This window comes from Rhipicephalus microplus, chromosome X (assembly GCF_043290135.1).
Source record: "Rhipicephalus microplus isolate Deutch F79 chromosome X, USDA_Rmic, whole genome shotgun sequence".
In the NCBI taxonomy this organism is placed as follows: Eukaryota; Metazoa; Arthropoda; class Arachnida; order Ixodida; family Ixodidae; genus Rhipicephalus; species Rhipicephalus microplus.
In genome coordinates, this window is record NC_134710.1 from 318004986 (window position 1) to 318023558 (window position 18573).

General features: G+C 46.9%; 1 protein-coding gene across 11 annotated transcripts in view; it reads right to left on the reverse strand.

Annotated features, from left to right (window-relative positions):
* LOC119185246 (uncharacterized) overlaps positions 1-18573 on the reverse strand; it is a 312525-nt gene that overhangs the window by 72996 nt on the left and 220956 nt on the right. For 8 of the 11 annotated variants that reach the window (XM_075879554.1, XM_075879549.1, XM_075879552.1 and 5 more), the window contains 2 exons: positions 11752-11793; positions 11512-11575 (listed from right to left, as the gene is read on the reverse strand). In XM_075879554.1, coding sequence (XP_075735669.1) covers positions 11512-11575; positions 11752-11793 — 106 coding nt within the window. The remainder of the gene's footprint in view (positions 1-11511; positions 11576-11751; positions 11794-18573) is intronic. The other 3 variants (XM_075879550.1, XM_075879553.1, XM_075879548.1) reach the window with 1 other exon arrangement.

The following is an 18573-nucleotide window of genomic DNA, read 5'->3' on the forward strand; positions in this document are numbered from 1 at the left end:
GGAACTTTTGCAAACATATAAAATCAAACTCTTGCAGAGCATAATACGATATGTCAAACGATGCACTAGACAAAAGCCCAGAAACATTATTGTTTCTGAAAAATATTGCTTATTTTTCGGTGGCGTTATAACAAGTTATGATCCCTCCTTGCACACAGGTTACAAAAAGGTGGTGTAATTCATTGGTTGCCCAGCGTTGGTGAGTACACCAGCACATGATGCGTGATCTGTTATAGGTTGTAATGCATGGACAGTGCCTCCAAAGGGGATAAATAATGAGGGCACCAAACTCATGAATTCGAAGCGACTCGGCAGCCTCATCATGATGTGCCCATTCCTTTCTGTGCCTGCTCCTGCATGATGACATGCGGGCCGGGAACGCACGGCCTTCAAGAGCCGAAACAAAGTGACGTATTTTTGGCGTTCTCGGTTACAGATATTTCGGAGGCTACACTTTTTCTTGCTTTTCGCTTTCTGCAACAAAGCCCCTAGTGCCAACGCCAAGATATCACTGGTGGGGTACATGGTCGTTTGTTGTTTGTGGACAGCGTTGTCACTTTTGGCTTGTGCACTTTAGTACTTGCTTCATTACCGCTGAATTTTTCATCGGGAACCGAACTACACATTGTGGCGCTCATAGCGATAAACATGACTGATGCTTGGAACAACATCAAACAAGGCACCATCGTGCAAAGTTTCCTCGTGAGCTTGGGAGACAAGTGACGACATAGTGTGCGTCATCTTGGCTGACAAAAGTGTACGGCGCCTCAGTGAATTTCGCCACTTATTAGCATTTCCAGGCGCAACCTCGGATGGGAGTACAGATAGTGACTTTATTGGTGTAGATGACGAGGTCGCTTTTTCTGACTGTGTTGATGCTGACATCCCGGCTGACCCTGCTGGTGCCACGCAAGTGGACCTATGCAGTTATGAAGATGCTAACTCCACCGCTAAAACACATTTTACCATGCTACAGGGCTTGCATCGGCGCTCACTGCCAATAACCGCTGTTGTGGCTGAAGGGGATGAATTTGCTTAATATTTTAAAAGCTTCAATGCTCGAATTAATGAGGATGACTTGATAAACATGACGACACGCAAAGAGCAAGACAAGTTCACGGACTTGCAAAGGAAGTTCTCCCTTTTTCTTAACCCTTTACTGCCTACACTTTGTTTCACAAGCTATATGCAGCGCAGTCAATGATAGAGCTCTCTCGTTCAATCAGGGTTGTAGGAGCACAGCAAATGTAGTCCCTGAACTATTTTAGAAGTTCAGTTCTATTTTGCAAGCTACACCCACAAAAATTGAAAATATCATCAGGATTTATTTTTTTAAAGCATGTGGAGCCCTTTATTCAATAGGGAAATTTAAACAAAAAGCACGCATAAACGCATCTCTGTGAAGGCTTGTTGTGAAGCAGTGATGAATTGCCTTTCCGAAACATGGCATCACCCGAGTTGCTTGCCTCTGCTAGATGCCTCTGAAGCTGTGTGACCAGTTAGCCATCCTTCAAATGTATGCCGTTTTGCCAAGCTGGCAAAGAAGATAGCTTTAAACTTTCTTGATGGGCTTCGCATCAAGTGCGGGAATAGTGAAAGTGTAGATGCATTTATCAAGAGGACTGCAAAACTGACCCAGGTGAGTAAGCGACGGGGGATGCCGGCAAAGTCCTACCACCGAAGAAGCAGTCTTGCAGGAGAGGCCATAATTGCAAGGAAAAGCTGGATTATTTTGACCTCCGCCCTTTGCCAAGAATGATGCTTGCCAAAGACAAGAATGCCTTTTTAGAGAAAGGTGAAGTATCTACTGTTGCCAAAGTGGTGCAACATTTCAGAGAGGATGAGACACTACCAACCGTGCCACAATGACAATGCAGAAGATGCTGAAAAAACTTGCCTTCAAGTACAAGAAGCACTTTTGGAACGCCCTTCTTGTAGAATGAGGCCCATAGCGCAGAGTTGCCACCGGTACTTGTGCCATATAGTGGAACTGTGACCCAAGGGGAGGCCGAAATGTGGGCCAACACCGGTCATACACATAGATAAATGTAGACTGACGGCACTGTCCAGTGTACGTGCGAAGCCCGTCAACCTGGTTTTTTGAGTGGTCTTCGAAACCCCATCTACAGTGGCGCTTATGAAGTGTGAACTGCGTTGATAAGGCTGCTGGTCACCTCACTGCGTGCCTACCTCCCAGCCACTGCCGAGTGAACTTCAAAAAACTTGTTTGGAGCTATGTGAAGGGCTTCGTAGCCACGGGAAACAAGACGTTCGTACTCTGCTGTGGCTAGGAATCATACAAATGATTGCTGAGATTTGAAAATAACGCTCAAGATTGTTCGATTCAATCATTCGTTCGTTACTCAGTGACTCAAGTGAATATTCTTATACATGTAGCACAAGCAATAAAAAAAGCTCAAACATGACAACAACCAGTTACGATAACAACAAATACTAGATAACAACAAATACTATCGCAATGCTGGTCATCCCGCTCAAAAATAATAAAAATAGATCGAAAAGATACCAAGCGCCATCTGATACAAAAATCGAAAGATAATGAGTATAGTACACTTACTTCACACAGACGGGGCCACCTGTCAAATTCATGGACACGATGTGTGTGTAGGAACACACTTATGAAGTGCGCTCAGTCTTGATCCGCTGAGATCGTCTGTACCTTCCACAACGGTGCCAATACAGCTTGTGAAACTGAGTATAGTGTCACGAATTCATGACATACTGAAATTTTAAGGCAAGCAAGTCACAAAATGTATGCTGCCTTTAACGCTGGATGTCGAGTGCTTGTGGGGAACATGGCTTTCACCATGAAAAATGTGTCACCGTCACGTCTAACGTTTTTTATGCTAGAACCAAATGTTTTGTAGAGGATGGCATGCACAGCTCACGTCTAAGTTCTTTCTCGCCTGATTGACGCAATTTCTATATTCAATAATTTAAAGGCAATAGCGTTAAAAAGCTCGTTTCACAGAAATTATGGTGTTAGCATCAGTGGTGATGTTGGCATCATCGTTGGTTGTGAGCAAAAAATTATCACCTTGTGCGTGACTGAAAAATCTAGAAAGATGCAAATAAAATAATAAAAAATTCGGCCTGCATTAGAGTTGAACCTGGGTCTTTTCCATGCCAAGTGGGTGTTCCACCACAGAGCCACGTGTCTGATTGCAAACACAGTAAACATAACTTCCTCTGCTTGTAAATGCAGTGAAACTATCTTGCATATATTACCAAACACGCACGTTCTGTATACATTCTTACATTACAGCATGTAATATTACAGTAGTGAAACGTGGCACAAGTGTACATTGCAATCAGGAGTCAGAACGTGGGATTATCATGACTTGATAGTTTAAAGCGGGCCACCTGCTACAAAAGGCATACACAATACTGCTCCTTTTCCCTTAAGGCCATGTAATGGGTGCATAGCAAGCTCAAAAAGATTGCACATGCACAATAGCTCCTAGTATGAAGCATTCTGACCAGTGGTACACATAATGCAGTCGTATGCGAAAGCTTCACTGACGTAAGCCATTTTTAACTCCGTCCACACACGCCCGAGACAGAAAATCGCTATCGCGTTAAACTGCTGAAGGAGAAGCTTAAGGGTCTCCCAATATTTCGGTTATTTGGTGTGTGCACACTCATGAGGTGGCACACAACATGTTATGCAGTTCTGAAGTACCTTTCTTGTTGGAAAGTCATCCCTTCTGAAGCATATAGAGAATCAGCGATATACATAAAAGTGCCATTAAATTTGATTTTAGATTATTTAACTGCAAAAATGCCTAAATGTTGTTAAGTAAAGCTAAAAAATGAAAACTATTTTTTATTTTGTCCAGCAGTTTCATAATTCAGGCATTAAATAGTTAAGCATACTGTAAGCGAATCATCATGCTAACGCTTATTACTATTTCCAAAAGCCGTTTCGGGAGCTGCAATGCATTTACAGTGATACCATCAAGGTCTTAGGATTTGGAGCAATTTTTGGAGCAGCAAAATTTTTCATTTGGAGCAACCTGGAGCAGCTAACTTCCTATCCTAAAGGAGAAGCAAGTTGCATTTACAACTGGACATGAAAAATTAATATGAGGCTCTTGTGAAGAACCAGAAATATTTAGATTCATTGCAAATTTCACAGAACCAATCATCTTAAAAGCACTCCCTATTTCAGTTGACAATGCAAAAATAATGGCATCATGCTGTTCAGCATAAAGAAAAAACTTGTTCAGTGTTTATATTTGTAGCAAATAAACAGAACACTGGTTGAATAAAATCATACTTCATGAAGTAACAATATATGTGGTTATTGTGGTTATTCGCAGATGTGGTAGACAAACGCTGTGACGTACAACGCTAGAGACTCCCAGTCCCAAGTGCATTTCTCCAAGATGACACCAAGAATAAAAAAGGTGCATTTTCTTCACGACTGAATACAGTGCTGGGTGTAATATGATGTCATTCAGCTAGTCTCAGAAAGCCAACCTCCCCCGGCACTTATCTCTGAGTTGAACTTACACAAGTTAATAAACTTCATTTTTCTTTTGCAGCAATATTTTATGTCACTAGAGTGTTCTGTTTATACTCCGAAAACCACCTACTGTGTCCTCTAGAAAACAGTGCATAAAAAAAACTCACAGGGTACCTTATGCATATGCCTAAGACAACTAGAAAGCAACATCTATTTTGTTTTGAACGGGATAGCATTTATATGGATGTTCCAGACTGCTTTTTGCCGTTTCCCGGGGTGTACCCAGAAAAAGATGGGGAGGATAGGGTGGTGCAACCTGATTTGGAGGGGTGGTGGGCAGGCAAAAGGTAATTTTGCGCTATATATGCCATGGTGAGAAAAATTTCAGAGGTGGTGGAGGCACATTCCGAATGTGCCCCTCCCCATGTTTCCGCCACTGGTCGTCTTGTTTTGTGTTATGTCCCAATCAATAACATCTCCCGGCGCATCGTGTTTTACACGCGGGTAAAAGCACCATTTGAACCTGAACCTGGCAACGTTTAACGCTAGAACCTTATCTAGTGCCGCCGCCGCCGCCGCCGCCGCCGCCGCCGCCGCCGCTGCTGCTGCTGCTGCTGCTGCTGCTGCTGCTGCTGCTGCTGCTGCTGCTGCTCGGCCCATTAAACGGTTGCATCACCCCGGCGTGGCGTCTAACAGTATTCTTACATTTGGTGGAGAGTGCTGGTTGTCTCAAACTGGAACTCCGTTTCCGGACTCCACCTCAACCCCCCGCTTCGCCAATGCCTGACGACATGACCCAGCCACCTGCAGTCATAATCCCATCTGTCACCTGTTCCGGAATGCCACGACAGCGAGATCCAGTAATTTTCAACGTGACCGACGACCAAGACGCCGAAAACTGGCTGTCCCAGTATGAAGCGGTAAGCGCCCACACTAAGTGGGATGATACCGACAAGCTCGCTTACCTTCATTTCTATCTGGCGGGTGTGGCAGAACTGTGGTTTAACAACCACAAAGCGGGAATACCCTCTTGGGGAACCTTCGAGACGCGCTTTGCAGAAGTCTTTGGCCGACACGCTGTTCGCAAGCTCCGCGCCGAACAGCGCTTGCGCGGCCGCGCACAGCGCTCTGGCGAGCACCACCTCGTATATTGAGGATATTCTGGACCTCTGTCGTCGTATCGATTCCCACATGTCTGATACTGACAAAATGCGGCACATCATGAAAGGTATCAAGGACGACGCCTTCCACATGCTCGTTTCAAAAAACCCGCAAACCGTCGCCCAGCTTATTCAACACTGTCAGAGTTTCAACGAGCTGCGGAAAGAGCGCATTTCTACTCGACGTTCAAACCTCGACACAAGTTCTACATCTACGTTAACCATTGGCGCTGTTTCATCCGAACAAAGCACCTTAATGCAGCAAATTCAGCAGTTCGTGCGAGAAGAAGTGGCGCGCCAATTGTCTCTTGTGCCGCACGTTCTGGCCAGTGCGCACACGCTGATCCCAGCGCTCCGCAAGACAATCGAAGAGCAAGTTTCTGATGCCCTGTCTCCTACATACCATCCTTCGCCTATCTCCGCCCCTCTCACTTACGCTGAGGCCGCCAGACGATCACCGCCGTCGCTACCAAACGCCGCGCATCTTCCTAGACAGCCCCGTCCCATCTACGCAGCAAGTCCCCCTGTCCGTCCCCACCCACCTCCTGTTCGCCACCCCGCGCTACCATCAACTAACTCTTGGTGCACTCCGGACAACAGGCCGATTTGCTATTTCTGCCACCTTCCCGGTCATGTAGCATGCTACTGCCGTCGTCGGGATTATAACCCAACTGCTGGTGAGGTGACTTGCGGCTATCGTCCAGAGCCACCACAGTCGTCTTCGTTCCCCCCACATCGGAACAGTCGCCGCAACGTCGCCGCGGCTTCGACAGGGATCCGTCGCCCTCACCACGGCGCCGTTCGATTTCTCCTATGCTTCCTCGATTAGCACCCACCCAAACGGAAAACTGACCATCGCAGTTCCCGAGGAAAGAGCTGCGCATACATCGAAACTTTCAAGGCCTCCGTTTCTACCTGCTAATAAAATAACTGTGCATATTGATGGTGTACCGGTGCAAACGCTCGTTGATACTGGTGCTGCCATGTCTGTGCTAAGCGGTGAACTGTGTCGCAAGTTGAAGAAGCTTACACTGCCACTTTCGGATGTCTCTCTCCATACGGCCACTGCGCATCACATCCAACCTTCCGCGGCGTGCACAGCTCGACTGGTCATCCAAAATATTTTGTACGTAGTCGAATTTGTTGTGTTTTCCCCATGTTCGCATGATATCATCTTGGGCTGGGACTTCCTCTGCGCTCATCATGCCGTCGTTCATTGTGCGCGTGCCGAACTAGAGTCGTCGACGATGTCTGAACTGCCCCTGTGTGAAGCGCCGACGTCTGAAAGACCTTTCAAGCCGCTATCTTCCCGAGTCATCGTGGCCGCGGACACTCCCATCCCTCCTCTATCCTGTGTTCTTGTGCCACTCTTCTGCGACGACGCGCCCTCTGTCACCGCCATCTTTTACCCCTCCGACGCCTTTGGCTCTCGCAAAAGCTTCCTTCTCCTGTTCGCAGTTGTCACCGTAGAAAACTCCCGTGGCTCCATTTAAAAACGAACTCGCTTCCTTTCCCCAGCCATATTATTCCGTGGCAAAGTCCTCGGTCACCTTGAGGATATTGATTGTGTTTCGTCAAGTCACCTACTTGACGACTTGCCATTATTTCACTTAAACACCATTACCTCTGATACCACTCGCACTTCATCTCCGGAGGCTTTTTTCCCATCTATTGACCCTAAACTTCCCGCTGTTCAGCGCACCCAACTCCTGGCTCTGCTAGACCGCTTCAATATGTCATTTTACCATAGCCAAACTTCTTCGGGTCGCACATCTGCAATCGTTCACCAAATCGACACCGGTAGCCATGCACCTTCGCACCAGTACCCATATCGAGTTTCTCACGCTGAACGCCATGCCATTGATGATCAGGTGAACGATATACTTCGACGTGGTGTAATACAACCTTCAAACAGCCCTTGGGCCTCTCCGGTTGTACTGGTAAAAAAGAAGGATGGTAGCATCAGATTGTGCGTTGATTACAGGCATCTTAATAAGATCACGAGAAAAGATGTTTATCCGCTGCCAAGAATCGATGACACCCTCGATTGCCTACAAGGAGCAGAGTTCTTTTCTTCTTTACATCTTCGATCGGGCTACTGACAGGTCTCTATGAATGAAGCCGACCGCCCCAAGACTGCGTTTGTAACGCCTGACGGATTGTATGAATTTACCGTAATGCCATTCGGCCTCTGTAATGCGCCTGCCATCTTCGAGCGTCTCATGGACAATATTCTTAGAGGCTTTAAATGGAACACATGCCTGTGCTATTTGGATGACGTCGTCGTTTTCTAGAAGGACTTCGACTCCCACCTCAGCCGCCTCGCAAGCGTCCTGACTTGTCTTTCGGACGCTGGACTGCAGCTGAATTTGAAGAAATGTCACTTCGCTGCCCGCCAGCTTACCATATTAGGGCATGTTGTTTGCAAGCATGGTGTTCATCCTGATCCAGCCAAGCTTAGCGCTGTCACCTACTTTCCCAGGCCAGCTGCACTAAAAGAACTCCGCAGCTTCATCGGCCTCCTTTGCTCATACTTTCGCCGTTTCGTGCGCAATTTCGCCACTATAATCGCACCCCTGACGCAGCTACTTGCTGACAACCAAGACATCTTGGCGTGGTCCCCAGCATGCGATGAAGCATTCGCCTCGTTACGGCATCTTCTGACATCACCACCTATCTTACGCCACTTTGATCCAGACGCTCCAACAGAAATTTATACGGACGCTAGTGGAGAAGAAGCGCCGAGGAATACAGAATAGCGCCGAGGCTAGCAGGCCTCGGCGCTATTCTTGCTCAGCGTAAATGTGGCTTCGATGCGTATGTTGTTTCTTACGCTAGTTGCACCCTTACTAAAGCGGAAAAGAACTATTCAGTCACCGATAAAGAATGCCTTGCCATTGTTTGGGCAATCATGAAATTTCGACCTTACGTATATGGCCGCCCATTTGACGTCGTGACTGATCACCACGCATTGACTTGGTTGTCGTCACTAAAAGACCCATCTGGTCACCTAGCTCGCCGGGCACTACGTCTCCAAGATTACGACACTCGTGTAATTTATCGGTCAGGCCGCAAGCATTCGGACGCCGACGCTCTTTCTGGCTCACCACTTCCCCACGATTATGTTACAGCGTCTGTTTCCCACTACGAATGTTCTTGACTTGAACATGTCGACATGTCCTCTGAGCAACACCAGGATCCACGGATAGCGTCTCTCTTAGAGTACCTGTCTCAGACGTCTCCACGTACCGACAACCGTTTACTTCGACGAACTGCTCGCCATTTTATCATCCGTGACGGTCTTCTGTACCGGCAAAACTACCTATTTGATGGCCGCAAATGGTTGCTGGTGATACCTCGCCTTTTACGTTCTGACGTCTGTGCCTCATTCCACGCGGATCCGCAATGCGCCCACGCAGGTGTAGTGAAGACGTATGCTCGCCTACGAATTCGATATTACCGGCGCGGAATGTACCGCTTTGTTAGGCAGTACGTCCGTTCATGTACCTTGTGCCAACGCCGGAAGAGCTCCCCTCGCACAACCACAGGACCACTCCAGCCACTGCCGTGTCTTTCTCGGCCTTTCGGCCGCATCGGAATTGACTTGTACGGTCTCCTGCCATACACACCAAATAGAAACCGCTGGGTCATCGTAGCCATGGACTACCTCACGCGTTACGCCAAAACGTCGGCACTTCCCGAGGCCACTGCGCGTGAAGTCAGCTTGTTCATTCTGCACAACCTCGTCCTCCGGCATGGTGCACCCAGTGAGCTTCTTAGTGAACGTGGGCGTTCCTTCTTGTCGGAAGCTGTAGAAGCCCTCCTACGTGAATGCAACATCGTGCATCGAACAACCACCGCATATTATTCCCAAACCAATGGGATGACCGAGTGCTTTAATCGCACGCTGGGTGACATGCTCTCCATGTATGTTTCCGATGACCATACGAACTGGAACCGCGTACTGCCATTCGTTACGTACGCTTACAACAGCGCAATTCAATCTACAACTGGATGCTCCCCGTTCTTTCTTCTTTATAACCGGGAACCTTCATCGTTCTTGGACACTATCCTTCCGTACCGCCCAGACCCTTCAGAATCGTCAAATTTGGCCGAAGCCGCCACATATGCCAAAGAATGTCGCCAGCTCGCACGTGCGCTTACTACGCACGATCAGGCTCACCAGAAGGACTCCCATGACCAACGATCATCTCCATCGTCATACGCGCCTGGAACAATCGTGTGGCTCCGCGAGCCATCGTCGGCCCCAGGCCTTTGCTCAAAGTTCACACCCAAGTATGATGGTCCGTACAGGATCTTGCGCCAGACATCACCAGTCAACTACATGGTTGAACCTATTCAGCCACCTACAGATCAACGGCGCCACGGGCGTGAAACTGTGCACATCGACCGTCTAAAACTTCACTACGACCCACCAGTCGTGTCTGTGCCATAGGTCGCCAGGATGGCTCCTTTTGCACCGGGGAGTCAATGTAGTGACAAAAATAGGGCTTGCTAGGGACGACGAAGAAGACGTTTGTTGTGGCAGAGGCTCGTGCTGCTGCAGCTGCTGCTGAAACCGCTGGCTGCTGTTTCGCTGCTGTTCGGACCATTAAACGGTTGCATCACCCCGGCGTGGCGTCTAACAGTATTCTTACAGCACAAAATTCCTTGCAAGTGTTCAGCATATTAAAACTGAATTGTGGCTGCTCCAACCAGGAGGCATGATTTTATAAATGAGATGACATTTTAAAAGAGACTACGTGAGAATTTTCAATTTTGACTCTACCAACCTCGAGTTCGAAAGGGCAGGGTCTTTTAGGGTCTTTTACCGCCACAGCAATTATAAACGCGAATGTGCTAGTAGAAGGAATTACGGAAAAGCTCTTCTGTATGATGATTCATGCATAAAGTATATTACAGGAAAGGTGTCAATGTGTTTCCACAATTTACGTGTTCTTCAGGACACGAAGCACGGAAAAATAGATCGCGTTGTCCAGACATAGACGTGACTGACATTCTGATGGCATGCCTGCAGTTATTAGTTACAATTGCTTTATTACATGCTGCGCAACTCTTCAAACTAACTATCAGCAGCATTCCTGCAACAAACAAAGTCCGCTGATGATTCGCTGCCACAGTTGCACACTACCAATTGTACTAGACGCCACGAGCCCTGGCGGAGAGCGCGTTTTGCCGCTAAGTGGACTTGCACAACAAAGTTGCGTCGGCACTAAAATCATAGATTTTAGGACGCACGCACAGCCGGCTTATTGAGCGAAATTAAGTAGGTATGTGATTGTGACTTGTGTGTCCCCAAAAACAAGGTGCACATGTATTGACGCACCGGCGTGGCTATTGCCGGTGATAGACACTCCCAAATCCGAATTCGGCGTAGTTTGGCGCAATTTCCGTTGATATTATGAAGATGGCGCAGTAAATAATTTGGCGCACTTTGGTGCAGATGGCGAAGGAGTGGGAACACTGCATTTATGAAGCCTAAAATACATATACTTCTTATATCGAATTATTGATATATTTAACTATTTCGCGATCTCCTTCGAGTTCAATATATTCGGATGAACTGTATACTAAAAAAATTGATGTTTCATATAAATTCATGAATACTGTAAATGTACACCTTTGTCCCTTAAAAAGTTGAAGTGCACGGTCACATTAGACAAAACAATTCAACAAGGCAAGCTGGAGTTAAACACGTATCTGAATTGTAGGAAGCCTACAATTGCAGAGATGTTTCTCCCTTGATTCACGCAACTTCCAAGAGGCATCAACATCTACACCGGGGACACTGAATTTCAACCAATGCAAGTGCACACATTTGAAATGCAAATTTAAACTCACTAGATTCCAGGAGTGTCTCCAACGGGGTGGCACCGGTGGCTGGCACAAGCTCCCACGGCAACTGCTAAAAGATAAGACTTGACAATTCATACAACTAAGCATACATGCATTTTAAATAAATGCATGCTTAGCACATGCCAATATATGACACATAAGCAATTACAGACAATGCTCTCCAATTTCTGCCTCCTAGCACATTGCTTAGCTTTTTCTACAATACATCATGAATTCCCAACCTACCTGGCGCAGTGGCTGCTGTGGAAGGGTGACAGACTCGGAACCCTGTGTGGGAGAATCAAGCACACCTATAACTCTGACGTGCGCTTTTTAGTTTCAAATAACTGTAACATGCATATGTGTGGAGAAAAAAGACAGCAGTGGGCTCCGAATCCTTCAGCTGCTGTCACATGGATGACCAGATTTGAGAGGAAGCTCTGGTTTGTAACATGACTGAATATTGTATGTGGTTGATGGTCTTGTTTCAAGTACAAAAATGGTGTATTCTTTTTTTCTACTATAGTCCTTCTTAAAGCAAAATGTGCAGTGACAAGCAGAAAAGTGGCAGTGCCTTTACGTGACATAATGATCTTGAATGGCAGCATGCAATGTATTAGGCAACATTTATAGACTAGGCGAGTAAGCTAAAAGGCTAGCGTCACTTGCCAACAAGTTGGACAAGTACCAGGACCACCTGCCTGACGAGGCAAGAAAGGCATGTCACAAGATAAGGAGCATTTGGAGCGCCAAGACATGTTCATACGAAAGTGACCATGCAATCACTTCCAGCTGTCATTAGATCAAGTTATTCGTAACCATGTAATCAGTTCTGTGTTCCAAGTCAATCCATGATGCTTGCTTTGAATTGCGCCATTATGGGCTATCGACAACACGGCAAAGTGAGGTTACGTTTTAACTTATTTTACTTTGCTTCTCTCTCGGCAGAAAAACTATGGCAGGGGACAGCCATCCACAAAGTAGGAGTGTACTTGGCAGGCCTGTAGCTAAGAACTTTTTCGATGAAGGGGGGGGGGGGGTGCACTTGCTGAAAGGCTTGAAAAACTCCTAATCCCCCTACCTGGCTATCGTTTTAGTAATTAGAGAGATAGAGACGAGGTACAAATGCTATAAAGGTCTGCACAACAATGCCAACTTATTCGACCGGCTTTTTATATTAGAAAATGTCTAAAAATATCAAAATTAAGATGGTTGACAGAAGTTGCACTCACTCTTGTGAAAGCGGAATAATGGTTTTCACAATTTGCAAGGAGGGCTATCAGCATCGTCATCACTTCTCAGCATTGCTAGTGGTGGTACAAACTTTTAAGGAGCCTTGTCTTATAAAAAAAGTCTGCTGAGAGAATATTCCTGCACTTGTCGAATGAACCGTTGCAAGTATAAGCCACCATGAAGGGAGAGCTTTCTGTTGCAATTTAAAATGTTGGGTCTAGAAAGATCTGTTGTCTATCCCTAAATGGAAGACAGACTAAATTCAGAAGGAATATTCTGGACAGATGTTTTGAATTTAGCTATAGAGTGTGTGATCGGTATGGTACGACACTCTTGTATCATGTGTGCTTTGCTTGTCATCCACCTGCAGAGAGTGGAAGGGCTCCATAATTTTTTGTTTCCTCTTTGGTTTTATTGTTAGCAATTTGTAGCACACTCCCTGACCAATTTTCCGAACCTGGCGGGGATCGCAAAATGGTCCTAAAAATTGAAAAGTCGAAAAAAATGGTGAAGACTTGAAAATGAAGTTTATTTGGATCAGAGGTGCATAAAAAGATCCCCAATATTGCATGCATTATGCTGTTCTTAGAGACAAGCAAATTTGATTCTATTTCGGCTGTGGTAACATTATAGTCAAGTGCGTTGGCAGTCGCTGCCGTCAACCATTTGGTGGCTCCATGGCACCCGGCAAATGAAACTTGATGCCGGTCATAAAAAAATGCATGCAATGTTTTGCCACATTGTTGGGATTTAACGACACAATCTAAGGTTGTTTTACTTGCACCGACATCGAACAGCACACAATCCTCCAGCATTTTGCCACTAACAGAACGCTAGCGCAACGGCCAAAAAATTACCCGTGTGTTTCAGGTCAGTAGCTAAGCACGGTAACTACGGAGCAATCACGAACAGCAGAAAACATGTGACGAGCACAACGGCTTAAAAAAAACTTAACTCAACACTAACAGGACCACGTGCGCAACAACAACCAGAAAAAAAACGCACAGAAAAAAAAACAACCTACTGGTGTATTATTGATGATGATAAGGCTGACTGAACTGAGTCCCCTAGACAATCTAGCTAGACAAGGAAGATCACACACGGCCTCTGAAACTGGGAGATTGTGCGCGCTTCTCATCTTAGAGGCCACACAACTATCTACTAGAAGTCAAACTTTACCAAGCCAATAAAAAAATTCAACAAGGCTGATTTCAAAATGAAGTGGCATAACTCAAAACAAGAGGTTTAGTCTGGACTTTAGGGTGCAAATTTGTCTTAAAAATTGAATGCAACAATGCATTAGTACTGTGGGAACCTTGATGGTGCACAAGTCCTAAATATCCAACAAGTCCCAATTTTTGTTGGAGTTGGTCGGCGACTGTAAATGTACCGTATCTACTCGAACATAGCTCGGGCAAAAATATAAAAAAATATTCGAAAATAGGTTGACCATTTTTTTAGTATAGAACAGCGCCTTCTCTCGAAAGATGCCTGCGACATCGCATGCTTTCTTATGGGGATGGCAGGTTAATCGTAGTTCAGTGCTTTCTCCGCAAAAGAGCGCTAGCAGCCGACACTACTACTTCCGCTCAATTCGGAAGTGACGCCATCCCAAACACATGACCGTGTTGCCATCGATGATCTCGTCATCGGATTCTACGCAAGCATTCGCTACTTCCCAAATGACGTCGTCCTTGCTGCCACCACTGTTGATTGCAGGGCCACAAAAGACACGAAGCCGACATTTGCACGCAAACAGACGGTCCCGCTGGCAACCTCTAATTATCTCATTTACATAGACTTCATACTGTTCTTGGGGACAAGCAAATTTAGTGCTACCGTAGACAGCAGAGCCTAAACTAAATGTAACTCGGTCACGCCGATTGTACAATGAACAAAGCGAGAGGTGGTGAGGCCTCAGGCCAGTAGTCCAGATGCGCGCCGGAAGGCAGGCTAGAGACTAGGGACTTAACGACCAATACCTAAGGAAATCGTGGGTTTCATCGAAAACACTGTGCATCGGCTGCTATTCGCGGGGGCAGTACCTGGCTATTACATGACTAACTTTTTCCTCAATCACTTAGGCAGTAGGAAAGAAGGATGGGGGTCTTTATTTCAGATTTTATGGTATGTATCATGCGTATGCAGCAGGAACCGCTTGAAGAACAGCAGACGAGGCAGTTGAACGCCCTAAACTCGGTATTTCTAGTTGGTTTTATCGTGAATATAGGTCCAGATTCTTTAGTCACGAATATAGGTTGATAGTTGATTATAAACAACATTTCCAGAAAAAAAAAAGCTTGACCTATACAATCCAGGCCACATATAGGTAACAACCCCACTTAAAACGAACGATATCCGCGAGACCATGAAAATATACATTGGTTCAATTGCACAAAATCGCACCTACAACGAACGTCTCTGATTGCCGCTGATTAGTTACAGCAAACGGAGTCGGCGGTCTGCAGACTTCCTGGGAAACCACTTTCGGCCCCTGATCGGGCATCGGTGAGGTGCCCATAGATTCTTATTGTTAAATGCTAACCCTGCCTCTGTGCCCCTCTAGTTGCCGCTCTCCCCTACCCATGGAGGGAGGTAAGCTGTTTCCTTTCTCCAAGCTCTGACTGCTTTTTGTTACGCACCCCTCCGTCCTTTAAACCCCACTACTGTGAGCCCCTCGCATCGCCAGACGACGCCCATGATTCCACACTGCCACCGATCTTGCGAAGACCGGTCAGCCATCTACCCAGTTTTTGATCACTGGTACTTTCATTGGTGTCGCCGGCCTGAAGTGACCAGACCATTTGCCAACATCGTCAACCACCATCTGTATCCAATAGTCGGCGTCTAGTGCACCCCACCGACTCTGATAATTTCCGATTCGTTTCGTGTTTAGGACTTGTTTTTGCTCACTTCACACTCGGCTCAGCATGCCCTTCACACGCGAAAACGGCTGTTCATTTCCGTGGAACGAATCGCAAAATATGGAAGTTCGTGAGGCCACGCAAACCCGCCGGCGCAACAAAACGATTTTTCGACCACGGCCGCCAATTTTTTGAATGCCGCGCGCACTGATCCAGGCGGCTGTGCTTAGGCTTCCGCCCACGCAGGCACACTTATAAGTTCTTCTACGTGCGAGTTGCGCATTTCGCGGACCTTTCAAGCAAGCTAACCAACCTGCCTCTTTCACGTGTGTTTTGGTTTTCAAGGACGCCCTCCAGCTGCATCCTCCACTCTCTTCACTCTATCGCAACTCCTTGCCCTTCTTCTCTCGCAAATCTGCTTTCCTCTTTTTATCACAAACACTGCGCCCGTCTCCCCCGCTTTGCAGCGCCAGCCACGCTGGCTCGAATTAGTTTCGTTTTCTGACTAGAAACGGGCCCAGAGCTGTTCCACACGCTCTGGCATGTGTGTAGCGTGTGCGCGTCTTGCTCGCTCTTGGTGTCCGTGTGTGGTCCTGATGGCAGACGGAAAGACTTGCACGCTTTTTCCTGCCGCTCGAAAAAATGTCGAAAGCGTGACTGCTTGGCTTGAGCGTAATCCGCGCGTTAGGTGCTGTGTTGTGGAGCGCTTGCTCATAGCTGTTGACCACCTGGCAGCCAACTTGCCACTTCGCGGGTCCCGGTATTCAGCTGTGGAGATCGTGAATGTTTCGTGGGTGGCGGCGACGGCTACATGCGCATAAAACTGTTTTTGCGAGGCTGACTTCGTCGACGTCGGGCCCGATGCCGAACCTGAAGCTTCCGAACAGGATCACTCTGGCAGCGCGTCGTCAACTCCGACCTGGGAGAGCGGGTGGGACATGTGTTGCGATGGTTTAAATTACGGCCGATGATGATGCCGACAAGGCGGAACCGCGGACGGATTAGGGCATTGTGAATGAAGTAAGTGTCGAGAGCGATTTGGAGGAATCGGATTGCGAGAACGACAAAACATTGGAGCCAGTGCCTCACGCAGCTTATGCCACGGGCCTTGGCGAATGAGCACCCTGTCGTATCAAATGAACTCGAGACCACCCTTATCGCTTCTGCTCTTTGAAACACGTTCATCAAGGAATTTTGGGGCAAAAAAGTTTATGTTTACACTCGCAATTTTTTCAAGGGGGACACGGGCCTTAGAAGGCCAAAAATCGCAAAAAAAAATCGACTTTTGGAAGCTGACATTTTCGGAATCTGTACCTATTTCTGCACCTATCTGAGAAGTTTTTAGCTTCTCGTGTCATTATTTCTGGTGCGAAATCAATTTATAACATCCCTGTGAGATGAATGTGAGTGCAAATTGACGCTACAATCGTGCTTTTTCGCGCCGAACTGTTGCCGTTACACACGAGCTATCGTGTTCATCTTGGTCTCATTTGGAAGGGTCGTTCTTCATCTTCAATTTCCCGCCACCGCTGGCTCGCCCTGCTCATTGGTTTTTTAGCAAAAACACGTCATCGAGAAGCACTAGCACGCGATTCGATTGGCTGCTTGGGGCACGTGACAAAACCTAGGCATCCGATTGGCCAAGGGGCGCTTTCGGCATCTGCTTCACCATCGTGACGCGCACGGACATGCGCCATTTTGTCATGATGCTACTGACTGCCTGCGGCAGTAAAGAAGTTCCGTGCTACAGTAATTTGTGAAGCGGGTGTGGCAGTCGTTCGTTCGCTGTGAACTTCAGAAAGAGCCTCGCTATGGCTCAGGACAACGAGGATAACGAACTCGACGCGGTCAACGGCGGTCGCTGAGTCACCGGTGTAGGCCTAATTTCCGTACGAGCCCATTGGTTGCCGACAACGTTACCGAGAACGGCTGTGTTTTGCAGCCTTATCAGTTAGAGGACGGCAAGTAAAAAGCAGAAGCTACAAGAGATATCAATCTTTGTAGTGACAAAACGGAAGCGCAGTCTTATCGCTAAACGCGCCTATGCCGCAGTTCCCCCCGCCTGACAAAAGGACCTTGAACTGCGCGACGGGTCGTCAGAGTGGAGTACGCCGGGCGTCGCAAACAACAGAAAGTCAATCCATAACATGCTCACCGCCCCCCGCAATGGAGGCTACTGGCAACAGGCAGACTGCTTTTAACGACGTGTTCGCAACGTTGTCGCGATCTCCACTCGTAAATGCAGCAGTCTTACGTAAAAAGGAAACCAACACCTTGGCACTCGTGCAGCCTCGAAATTGATGAGCGAGGGAGCAACTTTGGTTCGCGACATTTACGGGTAACTCATTCTGGACAAGCCGGAAACACCGCCGTGTTATTCGACGGATTGCGGATGACGCGCGCACATTTGTCATACATCACCGTCGGTACAGTCACCAAACTGATAAGCGGCCTCGCGGCAGACGAGCACACGGCAACAACTTGCTACAGGACTAGAAGAATCGACATGCTCGTGCAAACAATCAGCCCTATTACATTCCCGGTGCATATTAACTGACTAAAAGTATGTGTGCTATGATATTTTTCCCTCAGAACGGGGAAATAAAGTTTTAACAGCAGTATTCTCGAAGCACAGATTTTGGCCACATTCTTTTGCTTGTTCGGTAAAAGTGGACCTAGGACAGCTAGAGCTGTAATCGTTTTTGCACAATGTAGCTAAATGTGCACAAGAAACAATGCTGGGAGCCTATCTTTATTGGGCGAATTCATTTTTGTTTTATTATAAAAATTTCTGTATTTGGTTAGATGCAATGAATTTTACTGTGCTCTAATGCGAGAAGTACTCGTTCAATTTTCGATCAGCTTGCAGCGTTGCACTCCTTAGGCTTTCTAGCATTCATTTATATGGCAATGGCTATGTGATTATAAGTACATACATTTTTACAGTTTAAAATGTTAGAATTCGTAGTTT